We start from the raw sequence: 14,458 nt of genomic DNA, 5'->3' as shown, positions 1-14,458 counted from the left end.
CTTCTGGCCTGTGCAGACCTTGCGTGACGTCTGTCTTTTCATAAAGTTATGTATTTTAAAGGGTTTAAAACCCTGTTATATATCTTGTTTAACATCTTCTAAAATTACTTCCTTAGCTCCCTATTTATGACCACAATTACTCCAAATAATGCCCCCCAAGCCCTTACCACTGTCAGGTCTGACAGTCCATCTAAGACACTCCAGCGAAGCGCAACAGAAGAGCCCACTGAATTAAGAGATGATTTGATGTGTCAACCAGCTTGCAACCCTATTGAGAATAATCCCATATGTGCAGAGCTTAAGTCCCAACCACCACAGGAAACATTTGAAAGTCCTGACCGTGAAGTACCAAGGTCAGATCATTTGTCAACAAGCATTGCTCCAAACTTTTTTTTTTTCTTATATAATTCAAAACACTTGTAAGAATACACTGTGTGTAGGAGAATGTTTGTAATAATGTATGGATGTGTGTATACAAGTATAGCATTATTTTCTACTTCCTTTTTCAGATAGGATCTGTGTTGGCAGCCTTTGCCTTGGGTACATCACTGCAGCTATTTTGTATTATGAATGCCAGTTTCTGTGCCCCAGCAGCATTTTTTAAATTTGAGTGGACGTTCTAACCTTTTATGTCTACATTGGATTTTTTTTTTTTTAATATTTTTCTAATACTGCTAAATGTATTTATATACATGTGGTTGCATAGGCACATTTGCTTTGCCAGGCAGGGTTTAGATATTTACTCTTTACCTGTAGAGAAACTATAGGTCCTTCCTTTCACAAGCTGGCAGCGTATGCTGGGATGTGCAAAGAATGCAGGTTGTCCAAGCTCAGTATGGGTCCATATGTGTCAACGTGGAGTATAGAATCGATTTGACCTCATTTTGAGATGTATAGTAGAACTATTTAAAAAATAAATATGCATATGCTGTAGTCTGTTAAACTAAAAAAGAAATGAATGTCTGGCGCTCATCACATGGGGAAAATAAAAATAAAAACCTTACACAAATTAAAATAAAAAACCAGAGCAGAAAAACTGCTCCTGAGAGTTGCTGTGTAGCATCTGGCTGGAGACAGAGTATCTGTTCATATATACATAACAAATGCAAATAAAGAGACAAAATACAATTTTTATAGCATATAAAAGGATTTATCTGGAGGCTGTGAGCAACTAGTGGTAAGCTGACAACAGGCTGGGTTAGGCTGCCTCCTCTGTCAGGCAGGGAACACCAAAGCTGTAAACAGAAGAGAGAGAGGGGCGCCAAGCCGACCATAGTGTAGTAAGCAAGTTTATTGTAGAGATCAAAAAGGGTAAATGTTGCACTCGCAAACAAAAGTAGATAGAAGCGTGTCTCTTAAATCACTGTGCAGTCCAGACATCTGTGAAGATGGAACATCAGAGCGCAGCTCCCTCTGTGGCTGCTATACTGGAGCTGCTGTAGCCAGGCACTATAGATGGAGGAAGAACCACTGTTGTGGGACACAGAAGACACCGCTGGATGATGTGCTCACACTTCCAATAGCAATAACAGTCATTTGTTTTTATTTATTTATTTTTTTTATGAGCCTTTTTTTAACATACTGGTAGTATTATTACCTGTTGATCCTTCCATTAGATCTGTTATTTTTCCAAGCCTTGCAATGAGGTGACAACGCTGTTTTATCTGTAGTGAGGTCAAGCAGCAGCTTTGTTACTTTTTTAGCAGGGTAGTTTTAGATGGACAAGTTTTTTTTTTATAGACTTTGGAGCTGAAATCCAAGAATTAGGCAAAACCTACCTTTGCAGTGCCTAACCCTCTTTCGCCCCCATAATGCAAGGGAAAAATGCTTGTTTAGTCTAGGGATGCATGAATAAAATGTAATATTTACCTTATTCCTCAGTCCAGCAGGGTCCCTCTGTAAGGCATTTCAGCCCCCCCTTTGCTTATACACTACACCGGATGACACGTGATGAGTAACAGCCCAAAATCTCAAGAAAAAGAGCACAGCGCTGGAGTGAGGAATAGATTAAGTAATATACCTTATCGCTGCATCCTTACACTAAATGAGCATTTAAATTGTGCAGTTTGCAGGGGCCCCACTGCCAATGGTAGATTTTATCCATTTCCTGTAGCAACAAATAGATTCCAATTCCAGTTAAAATTTTTAAGTAGCTGCAGACACTTAAAGAAAAAAAGTTTAAACTACAGTGTAGTATGTGCCAAACCCTGTTACTGTCACATTTGATGTATAACTTGGTCTGCATGTAAAGGTGGGGAAAAAATAAATATAGGCCCTTGAAATAAATAACAAAGTTTTATATACTCAATAATATCAGTACAGGTATTAATCACACACAGTATCCGACTACTATAGTAGCCCTTCGATTTATTTTCCTGCAAGTTAATCAAATTGTGTATTTGGTCTTGTAGATTCAGCACACAGTCGTCTCTGTCAGATGACACAGAGTAAGTTGCATTCTGTGCTTGAAGAGTCTCTAACTATTGCATGTTTTTTTTCTACTTATTATATACTTTATCATTCCATATACAACTCACAATGTATATACATTTCCTCTTGATGCTGAGCGCTTACCAGTAACTTTACTGAACGCCTTGTGAAGCATGCAACTAATATTTACTTTTTCAGATGACCTTTTACTATGTGCTACGAGTGCTTCTTACTAGGCTGTTCTTTACCCCAGTGCAAAGCTTGACTGATGCATGTTTTATAGAAACCCTGGCTTCATGTGGAAGGCTGAAAAGTGTATATAAATAGAGCTTACACATGGATATTATTTCATATCTCAGAATGAACTGTATCTTTCCAATCCTACAGTTTCTCTGTGAGAATTTATGAACAATTTGGCATGCTCCATGTTTCTCTCATGACCGATTTACTTTATATTTGCGTAAAAGTCATTAACGAAAATATAATAAATAAGAAACTGTATATTTTAAGGATGGACCCACTCTCTCTGAGGGCGGGTTTCTGGCTTGTGATTTCGATTATATTGGAGGACTGAAGACTTTGGTTCTTCACATGAAGAAATGCCCTTTTCTCTGCAGCTGCATAAGTGCCACTGCAGCAGTTTTATTGCACTTCTGGATTGGTCGCCCCTTGGCAGTGCCTTGGGTAACTGCACTTGGACTAAGCCGTGTGGAAGACTTTGAATTGATCAATACTCCCATTAAGAACCCTATGTTCACACCTTTGGGCTTTTTTGTTGCACTTTACATCTTGCAGAAACGTATCACAGTGCATTTAACATGGTTTTGTATAGATGTAGTTCACATCTGTGTGTTTTGTGGTGCTGTGTTTTTTTTAAATGGTCAGGGCATTTTTTTTCTCATAGCAGATTGCATTTTGCGTGTAATAGACTTCAATGGAGTTGCACCAAGTGTTGCATTTTTATGCATTTTGCATTTTTTTTTTCCCCGGCTACTGTGTCCTTAACAATCGATGTAAAAAAAAGAATTGCCGTCAAAAAAAAATTGTGAAAAAAAAAACGGCATGGGGTCCCCCCCAAATTAATACTGGGCCTCCCTCTGACAGTTCCTAAATAGGTAAGGGGCAGGGCCACCCAGTAACATCAGACAGTGGCCCCGCCCCAGCATACACTGGGCGGTGACATCACAAGGGGTGGGGCCCCTTGCCCATTTAGAAATTGTCAGACAGAGGAGCGGGCAGTCAGCGGTTAGCCTTCCACGAGTGCAGAGCTTTTTTTTTTTCTGGTCCAGGGGATGTTAGTTTTGGATTTTTATTAAAGGAATTGTCAAAAACTATGTATGTGGGTTTTGTTTTTCTAAGTGACACTTTCTTTTTGGTGAATGAGTGGGGGGTACAATGTACCCCCTAGTCATTGACGTAGAGGGGCCAGGATCTAGGGGGTCCCTTGTTAAAAGGCTCATCCAGATTCTGATAAGCCACCCGCCCGCAGACCCCCGCAACCACAGCCCAGGGTTGTGGGGAAGAGGCCCTTGTCCCCATCAACATGTGGACAAGATGCACCTCCCCCATGTTGAGGGCGTGTGGCCTGGTTCAGGAGGGGGGGTGCTTGCTTGTCCCCTCCATTTCCTGACCTGCATGCTTAGATAAGGGCCTGGTATGGATTTGGGGGGGACCCCACGCGTTTTTTTTCCCAAATTGTTTTTTATTTACATTCCGCTGACAGCTGATGACTCACCGGTTGTTAAGGACACAGCAGCCAGCTTTCCAGCCTGCTCCTTAGGAACTAGCTATATACAGTGAGTTTAAAGAGAAAAAAAAAAAGCAAAATGCATGAAAACTGCATGCAAAAAAGCAGGTTAAAAACACACCGCAAAATGCATCAACCACATACATGTGAACCCTGACTGAGAGGCTGTCAGTAAGGCTTATGCCTTGAAGGCTAGAAATCCTCCTTTCCCTGTTAAGGCTCACTTGGCTCATTCAGTCAGTGCCCATTGGACTTTTAAGCACCAGGCACCCGTTTTTTCAGGTTTGCAAGGCCACCTCCTGTTCTTATGTTCATATGTTTGTAAAGGTTACTAATTGAATGTAACAGCTTCTGCTGATGTCGTCTTCAGCCATGAGGGGCTTCAAGCGGCTTTTTGAGTTGGGGACCTGGTCCGCTTGTTTTAGGCCTGTTAGCTTAATTTGCTCTGATGCCTGCTCCTCAGTTGTATTGCTTGGAGATGTCCCATGGTCAGGATTTAAATGAGCATGTGTTCTGTACTGTACTATTAAGAATTTAGAATTTTTGACTTGCCTGTAAAATCATTTTCTTGGAGTACAGTAGAGGACACAGGCCACCCCTCTCTTCTGTCCTGCCAAATCCCTCTGCTTGCTAAAAAAAAAACAGAGTTTTGCTGGGAGCCAGAGGGGATATACGGGCTATCTCAACAACTTTGTTTTGCCTTTATACTCACCTGAAGGTGGCGGCATATAACTCATGGTCAAGATTTCAAGGAGCTTGTGTCCTGTACTGTACGCCAAGTAAAGGACTTTACAGGTAAATAAAAAAATCCCTATATTGCAGTCTGTGTCCTTGCTAAGGAGATTCACCCTCGCTCTTGGCTGTGGTGACCATTGTCTCTGGTGCAAAAAGTGATAGGCAAGCCAACAATTTTAAGTTTGAGTCTTTCTTTTTTTTCATAATTGACAATTTTTATTAAGGTTTAAAAGTTACAATGCAAGATTACGAAACACAAAAACAGGGGGGGTGTAGTGGGATAAAACAAACAGAGAAGGGAAGAGGGGTGGAGAAATAAGAAAGCATCAGCAGACATTCGTAGGTAGCGTGAGTGCATCCTGCAATTATCAAACATAAGTCTTAGCTGGTTGACCGACCAGGGTCCTGGTCATCAGTTAAACATACCTTGAGGAAGAAAATGTTTCTGTAAATGCATATTTCTAAAAGAAAAAGAAAGGGGGATAGTAAAAAAGAAAGAGGAGGAAAAGTGTAGAGGGTAGTAATTCCAACCATCTAGACTCGTCACTCGAGGATCCTGCGCTGACTTAGACGTGGACCCTAGGGAGCGGAGAAGGGGGGGTGCCCCAAGCAGTCAAGGGGGTTCCACCCAGAGATACCAGCTCTCCCATATTGCTGTGTGTCTGGCCATGCGATCTTCTAGTCAGGCCGACATAGACTCCATGATCTTTACATCTTTAATTCTGGCGTAGAGATTTGAGAGAGTTGGGGGGTGTCGGTTCTTCCAGTGTAATGCCACTAAGCACCTTGCCGCCGTGAGGATATGTGTGGCGTGCTTTTTTGCTAGTCTGGGGAGATTGGGAGGGAAATGACCCAGTAGGAAAAGCTTAGGGGAGAGGGGATAATCCTCCTCAAACAGCCGATGGAGAAGGCCCGCACCGAGCTCCAGTAGGGCTGGAGAGCTAGGCAGCTCCAGTAAATATGGAATAGTGTGCCTCGGTTATGATGACACCTCAAACAGCGGTCCGAGGCCGATGGGTATATGGCGTGTAAGTGGAACGGTGTTAGGTACTAACCGTAAAGCACCTTATAAGTGTTTTCTTTGTAAAGAGTACAAATAGAACTTTTGGCCGCACAGGACCATACAGCTCTACATTGTGCAGGGGAAAGTTCCTCCCCGAGGTTTTCTTCCCACTTGCGCATGTAGCTATGTTTCCCCAAGGAGAGTCTGTCACTAGAGTTTAGAATTTTGTAGATATCCAAGGTCAGACCTCTCTGTGAGGGACCTGAAAGGACCATTCTCTTAAATGGGGAAAGCATGGAAAACTGTAGTGTTGGGGCAATAGTGAGGGCATAATGCCGTATCTGAAGGTACCCGAAGAGAGCAGTACTGGGGAGGTCGTGCTTGGCTCTAAGTTGGTCAAAGGGTAATAATACCCTGGTTACCGGGTTTACTAGTCCGAAGTGAAATAGATTTTGCTGTAACCAGGGATAAATCATCTGGTAGGTTAAACTATTGGGTAATTTAGGGTTATAGAGAGAGGCTGTGACTAAGGAGGCCTCAGATTGGAGGAGGATTAACACGGTTCAGTTGTTTTCAGATGGACCGCAGTAGATTCATGGTATGTAGAAGAGAGGTGGAGGGGACCTCGGCGTTTGTGTTCCACAGTAAGTTGTTCGGGTGTATGGGGGCTATCTATAATTTATCTATATGGGTCCATCTATTTAAGGCTGGGAGGGTGACCCAGGATGCGATTGCTCTCAACTGGGTAGCATAGTAATAGCGAAGGAGGTTTGGGAAGGCATCCGGGAGTATCGAGTGAGCAACGTGGTGCCATTTGTAGTTCCATGTGAAGTTTAAGAGATAAGTCTGGAGTTTCCCAAGTTGAACTAGTGGGATGGGAACTGGGAGGGTCATAAAGCAATACAGTATTTTAGGCAATATGGTCATTTTGTTTGAGGCTATACGTCCGAACCAAGATATTGGGTAGTGTCTCCAATTAGACAGAAGGGACCTGATTTGCACAAATAGGGGTCTAAAATTTGCGTTGCATAGCGATTCGTAGCGGGGGGGTGAGGTGCACTCCTAGGTGCTTAATGGCGTGTGTCTTCCAAGCGTAGGGGTAATTGTCATAGAGATGACGTACTTCCGAAGAGGATATGTTAATTGGCAAGGCTTCCGATATAGCGGAATTTGTTTTGTAACCCGACAGGGATCCAGATTCCTCCAGGAGCCTATGAAGATTAGGGAGGGGTCGTGCGTGGGCAGGTCAAGGTCAGGAGTATATCGTCTGCAAATAATGAGACTTTAAATTCGCGTCCCCTAACCATAATCCCACTAACGTTGGGGTCTTGTCTGATCTGGGCTGCCAGGGGTTTGACGCACAGGGCGAAAAGCAATGGAGAGACCGGACATCCCTGCCTGGTTCCATTCGAGATGGGAAAAGGGGGGGGACGCCGCAAAGCGCATTTTAATAGATGCGGTTGGGGTGTGTAGAGGTGTCTGATCACCCGAAGAAATGGCCCCCTGCAGCCCAGATGCTCAAGGGTCGAGAACAGAAACGGCCAGCTGAGCCTATCAAAGGCTTTTTCAGCATCTAAACTTAGCAGGACCGCCTCTGTTTTTTGTCTGTTAACAATGTCAATTAGGTTGATGAGTCTCCTGGTGTTGTCCCCCGCCTGACGTCCTGCGACGAAGCCCACCTGGTCTTTATGGACCAGGGAGGGTAGTATCAGGTTTAGACGAAGGGAAAGCAGTTTCATAAAAAAATTTTAAGTCTGAATTCAGGAGAGCAATGGGTCTGTAGTTCCCACAAAGTGGGTGATCCTTATCAGGTTTGGGTATTAATGTCAGATGGGAAGCTTGCACATCTCTTGAGATGTTGTCTCTGTTCAGAAATCCATTAAATAAGCTGGTCATGTGTGGGAGTAGGGTGGGTAGGAATGTCTTATAATATTCGTACGGCAGGCCGTCAGGGCCTGGGGCCTTATCATTTGGTAGAAGTTTTAGGGTCTCGGAAATCTCCTCCTCAGTAATTGGTGATTTGTGGGACTGTAATGCTTCTGCGGGGAGAGTGGTCACTTTTCGTCAGGTATGTTCGGACGCGATCTGTAAAGTCGCTTGGAGTCGGAATGTGTGAGATGGAGGAAAAATTGTATAGGTCCGAGAAATAGTCGTGGAGTAGTTGAGCTATGCGGTCAGGGTGATAATGGAGGGTCCCCGTTGAGTCTCGCAGAGCCTGCGGGGCTGACATGTGGGTTTGCTCTTGAAGTTTGTGGGCCCTTTGTTGCCCTTATCGTAGTAGAGCTGGCGTAGTTTTAGAAGGGCTTTTTCTACCTTACCTATATCTATGCTCTTAAGGTCCGCCCGTAGGCGTATAATTTCTCTGAGTAGCCTGATGGAAGATGAGGATGCGAGTCTGGACTCTAGGTCTCAGAGTCTCTGTACTGTCTGCTGTCTCATTACTTTAGTGTTTTTTTTCCAAGCCATCGAGACAGATATACAGTGTCAGCATATTACCGCCTTATGTGCCTCCCAGAGTGATCCAATGGAAGTCTCTGGGGCATTGTTTTCAGTAAAATACTGTTTTTGAGCAGTTTCTAGGTCCATCCTGGCTGTGTCATCCTTCAGGGGGTAGTCATTGAGCTGCCAGTGGCATCTCTTGACCCTAAGGGAGTCTAGTTTTAAGCTGTAGGAGTATCGGGCATGGTCTGACCACGACATAGGCAGGATGTCTATAGCAGCTAGTGCCCTCAGGGAGGGAGCGTTTAAGTTTGAATCTTTCAATGGGGAGACCTGTCCTGATGACTACTGTCTAAGAACAGACCGCAAAAAGAAGTTATAGCAAAAAATCACCACTATCACTATGTGCCAGAAAACTGAGGAGCAAATGGTTACATAGGGGGCTCACAAAACATAACCATTCAGACACGTTGCCATCCTGTCCTGAGCTGAACATTTAACAAGTTTCAAATCCCAGTTTATTCCACAGTGTGTGAGTGCAAATATCTATAAAAAAAATGCTGAATTGCATGGGTGTCATACTCAGAAGCAGGTGAAACGGCATGCTTTCAAGTTCTTGCGGAGTAAATGCCTTTCCTTTTGTAAAACAAGTTTGAAATCAGTTTGAGATGCTTTTGATTTGCTTTTGTTTGCATTCACATTGACTTGTTTGAGAGTTAAATGCAGTTCAGGTAAAGCAGAACAGAACAAGCTGCAATAATGAAAAGTAAGTGCAAATGAACAAGACCCATTCAAAATTCAAACACTGATTTCCATGTCCTTCCAAACATTTCACAAACGCATGTCTGAAAAAAAGAAAACTATACTGGTGGTTGTATTTATTATATTCAGGCCTAAAGCTTTTGCCTGGCAAATATGAATATAATTAAATTTCTAGCCATCAAGTGGCATTCAAGGCTCCTTACATTAATGTTTCATGGCTGCTCTGTTTTAAAAAGCCTGCTGTTTGCAGGGCAAAGTGGCTCAAGCTGAAATGTACTCACATATTGAATGAGGCATAGAGGCAATTTATCCTCTTTCCTCCAACCCTCTCCCTACAGCTTTTGTTCAGTAAGTGGTATGGAGTTTCATTCAGAGACCATTGGTATGCCTTGTATTAAAATGTAATTGAAAACAACATTTATATACAGTATACTGTAAATAGTGAAAAAAAGTAAAATTTTATGAACATAAAACATTTAAAAGAAAATATACATTTACACACTCCAGGTACCTGCAAGTATCATCTGTTTTATACTTCTGTCCATTTTTTTTTTTTTTTTTTATAACACCACTAGAGCCATGAAATCTAACTCTCCCAACTTGATCCAGGTGTAATGTCCTTGGCCTGCACCCCTCCCCCTCACGAGGCTTTCTACTGACTCGTTATCATAAACCACGTTTTTGATTAGAACTGAGATGTTGGATTTCCCCCCAAATCCAGAGCATTATAATCTGTAAGTACCTGCTTCATTTTGACAGTTTACCCAATGGACTATCCCCTCTTTTGTCTCATGGCTTACAACTGGCTTGTCAGTGTGGTGAGTGATTTTAACAAGTGGTAGCAGGTCCAAGAATATCGAAGAGGTCAAGCCAAAACGCTATCTTTTGAGCTGAAGGATGGTAAATGCATAATAAAGTTCTTCAGGTTATAGAGCAGCTAGAAGAAACCTGATGACCCGTGCAGGCATTTTAACTTTCCTGGAGACACATCACAGTGGTGATTTAATAAGGTTTGATTTAAGTCTCAATAATGAAATGCAGGGGAAAAGATGGATGTAGGATGGATGTAGATGGGATCTCAGTGTTGACACGAAACGCCCCTCCTCATTAAGTCTCTTTATTAAATATTTGGACAGCCTCATAAAATGAGATGACAATTTTATATACACAGATTGGAATGTTCTTTTTTATGCTTCAAGGAATTTATCTGTGCTGCTAATTGTGTGACTGGTTTGATGTACAGGAAATTAGAGATTGTATGTAGTTTAAAGGGGATGATGATGAAAAAGTAAACTGTTCTTCACAGCAATCATCTTTTGTTTTCATGATGAAAATCAAAGGAGATTATTAGAGAAACACAGTGGTGGATGGGTGGTATTGCAAGCCACATTTCTTAAATTAAAGTGGACATTCCCCCTTTTTATTAAAATTCACACCAACATGCAGCTCTGCACCCCAGAAAATTCCCAAAACTGCTTGTGTGGCTTTCCTGAGCTGGCAGATCACGGATATTCCCAAATTCCTATAACGTTTTGCCATACATGTTAGTAGTTTTTTACTCCATTGTATCTTTGATGGTGCCTGTACTACAAACTGTCAGTTGAATAGTTTCTTAAAATGTATAAGAATCATTGAGATATTTTAGGGTCATTTAAATTCATGCTTTATGTCTGTGCAGTATGATTGTTGGGTTGATTTCGAGGCAGAAAAAACCCCCACTGTTAGCGCATCCAGGAGCAGCAGCGTTTTGGCAGAAGAAAATGCTTGACGCGTCTAAATGCTAAGCACACCAAGTGCTTGAGTGTTAATTCATTTTATTGGTGAGAATTAATTTTGGATGAATTTACATGCGTGAAGAATTTTTTCTACCAAAAAGCTGCTGCCAGGAAGAAAGGCATTTTAAGCAAGCTGGCCAAATGCCCTGTGTGCATGGGGCCTAAATCACGGCACTCATCTCATCCCTTTCTTCCCTCCCTTTCCCTGCTTCTCCTTCCCCTATTTTTCTTTTTCCGCAAAAGCTTTATTGAAGCTAAGCAAGTACAAAATATACTCAGCTAACAGATATGCTAATAAAACATAATCCAACAGGCATATACTCTACTCAAGATACATCAAGAGGAGATTACAGTACACAGTATAGACAACTAACTGTGTACAGTTCAGCAGTAAGAAGCCTGGTGCTGCCAAGACAAGTGTCCACACAGGGGAGGGAGAACAGAAATCGTTTTAGGTCCTTCAGGTCAGCAGCTCATCATATGTACCTAGCCAAAGGGCTAGGTCTGTCTACTGTTGTGCTCAAATGTCTTAATACCTTATTAGTAACTTATGGGTAGGCCAGATCTTAAGATTGGGCAATTAGATAGGGCAATTACCTCTTAGGAGTCAAAAAGAAAAAAGGAGGGCATATAAAGGGATTCCAGCATGAGGGCATGCTTGCCTCTCCTCCTAGTACGCCATAGCACCAGGTTAGGTCAGTAAGAGTAAAATGGATCAGCAGGGGCTCAGTTTTCCTTTCCAGAACAGATCCTGAAGTAATTGATGGGCAGCAACCAGTAGGAAGGTGTTTGAAATGATATCCAACATGCCCAAGTTTTTGTAAACTTTGAAACCCTATCCTGTGCAATGCAGATTAATTCTTTCATCTCAGTTATGCAATTGACTTTCTGAAGCCATTCTTTTGCTGTTGGGACTATTTTAGAGTGCCAATGTACTGGACTGCACATTCTGTCTGCATTGATCATGTGCCTTGCCAAGGATTTACAGTTGGCATATATGACAGCCAAAGAAGGTATTGAGCTGGAGAAAATGCAATTGAAAGAGTAAAGACCTCCACCACTGCTTTTGAGCGCCACTTCCCAAAATCTTTGAGCAGGTCCACCAAATATGAAGCAGTGAGTCCTGCTCACAATGCCAGCAATGATTCAAAATTGCGGAGACATTTTTTGAAGCAAGGTAGGCGTCCTGTCCTAGTATGACCTGAGTATCGATTTTCTTGGATTGAGGGGTGTCTTTGTGGTTGTCTTGAGCAGAGCGGCTGCGTTTCAAGAGGTCACTGGATGGAAGTAAAAAGGGTGAGAGATGGAGTTAGTCAAAAAAGGGCGGATTTGGATAAAGGACCAAAAAGGGAATGTGTTGGTAGACGAGGTTGAAGCAGGAGTTTTCAGGTTAATGAAACTTTCCCGACAGAAGAAATGCTTTGCAAGAATCTTTTCATGGGGCCATTCCACAGCCAGAAAGGCATGTGTCGTCCTGCCATTTTTTTTCCCAATTCCTGCCCTCCAATTTACCTTCCTTAATACATCCTTCTCTCTTCCTGGCTTCTTCCTTTCTCTTTTAAAACTCTTCTTGGATCTCCTAAACCTTCTTTTATATACTATTCTAAAGAGATGACATCCCTATCTGTAGCTACGATTGCCCATAGAGACCACAAAAGCTATACATTTGATATGTCCCTTGATAATATGGCCCAATCACATGAATAATACAAGGTACAGTGCCTTGTCTGTTCAGATTGCCAATCAGTGGTTCTGAGTTACGGGAGCTGGTAGTCTATGAATTAATAAAATTCTCCCCTGCCAGCTAATAAAGGATTTAATGCTTGTTTTGTCCAGAGGGTAATATAACAGAGAAATAACTACCTTAATCCATGATCCCACTCTGGTCCATAAGAGAATTTTGCTACCCTATTCCATGGTCCTACTCTGGTCCTTTTCTCCCCAGTGTCAGATCATGGATGGGCACTCGTACATCATGTATAATGAAGGACCAGTTGTCCTGCACTGGACCCTGGATAAAGCTCAGTTATGATATTTTACTATGCTTCTAGAAAAATAAACATTAAATGCTTTTATCTGGGGAGAAAGGAACCTTTTTAATAATTTTGTGAATGCCCAGAATTAAGATTTTTTTTATTACATGTACAGTGAGGGGAAAAAAGTATTTGATCCCCTGCTGATTTTGTACATTTGCCCACCGACAAAGAAATGACCAGTCTATAATTTTAATGGAAGATTTATGTTAACAGTGAGAGACAGAACAACAAAACAATCCAGAAAAACACATTTAAAAAAGTTATACATTGATTTTCATTTTAATGAGTGAAATAAGTATTTGACCCCTTCACAAAACATGATTTAGTACTTGGTGGCAAAACCCTTGTTGGCAATCACAGAGGTCAGACGTTTCTTGTAGTTGGCAACCAGGTTTGCACAAATCTCAGGAGGGATTTTGTCCCACTCCTCTTTGCAGATTCTCTCCAAGTTATTAAGATCTCGAGACTGACGTCTGGTAACTCGACCCTGCAGCTCCCCCCACATATTTTCTATGGGATTAAAGGGTTTTTTCACCTTAATGCATTAAGGTGAAAAAACACCTGCCAATGACCCCCCCCCCAGTTTACTTACCTGAGCCCTGGAACTTGACCCGGCGGGGACGCGCTGTCTCTGCCCGGGGTTCTCAGCTCTTGATTGGATAGATAGATAGCAGCGCAGCCATTGGCCGAGTCCTACTACATTCGGCGGCTATGGATTCGGGAGCACGCCCCCAAGGTAACTCCCTTGGGAGAGCACTTCTCCTAGGGGGCTATCTAATGTAGGGAGGAGCCGCGAGAGCTGCCGGGGGACCCCCGAAGACGAGGTTCGGGGCCACTCTGTGCAAAACGAGCTGCAAAGTGGAGGTAAGTATGATATGTTTGTTACAGTGGAACCTTGGTTTACGAGTAACGCAGTTAAAAAGCATTTTGAAAGACTAGCAACTTTTAAAAAAAAATCCTGACTCTGTTTGTGAGTGTTGTCTCGCAAAACGAGCAGGATTCAATGCAATGGGGTGTGCAGTACTGCATTTGGCCAGAGGTGCGGGGGCGCGGGAGCCACTCGGAATGGTTCGGAGCCGTTCGGAAATACTCAGTTCCCAAGTGTTTTCAAGCCTTTCCGAGGGTTTCCGAGTTCAGCCGAGCTGTCCCCGAGTATTTCCGAGGCTCTCCGGCACCCCCCACCTCTGGTCACATGCGGTATTGCATGCAATAGAAGTCAATGCAGAACAAATTATCTTTGTTTCCATTGACTTCTATGGAGAAACTCACTTTGATATGTGAGTGCTTTGGATTACAAGCATTCTCCTGGAACGGATTATGCTCATCATCCAAAGTTCCCCTGTATTTAAAAAAAAAAAACAAACCCTTGCAATCGCTTTAAGGTCTGGAGACTGGCTAGGCCACTCCAGAACCTTAATGTGCTTCTTCTTGAGCCACTCCTTTGTTGCCTTGGCCGTGTGTTTTGGGTCATCGTCATTGTGGAATACCCATCCACGAACCATTTTCAATACCCCAGCAAAGGGAAGGAGGT

At 42.7% G+C, this 14,458-nt stretch overlaps 1 protein-coding gene across 6 annotated transcripts in view; it reads left to right on the top strand.

The window, feature by feature from the left end:
• The window catches only part of LIMCH1 (LIM and calponin homology domains 1), a 397,172-nt gene that overhangs the window by 316,400 nt on the left and 66,314 nt on the right, over window positions 1-14,458 (top strand). For all 6 annotated transcript variants that reach the window (XM_073608522.1, XM_073608523.1, XM_073608520.1 and 3 more), the window contains 2 exons: window positions 117-353; window positions 2,412-2,447. In XM_073608522.1, the coding sequence (XP_073464623.1) occupies window positions 117-353; window positions 2,412-2,447 (273 nt within the window). The remainder of the gene's footprint in view (window positions 1-116; window positions 354-2,411; window positions 2,448-14,458) is intronic.

The sequence above is a fragment of the Aquarana catesbeiana genome, linkage group LG01 (assembly GCF_042186555.1).
Source record: "Aquarana catesbeiana isolate 2022-GZ linkage group LG01, ASM4218655v1, whole genome shotgun sequence".
NCBI lineage: Eukaryota > Metazoa > Chordata > Amphibia > Anura > Ranidae > Aquarana > Aquarana catesbeiana.
Note: the sequence above shows the minus strand (reverse complement) of the source record. Positions and strands in the feature narration are given on the sequence as shown.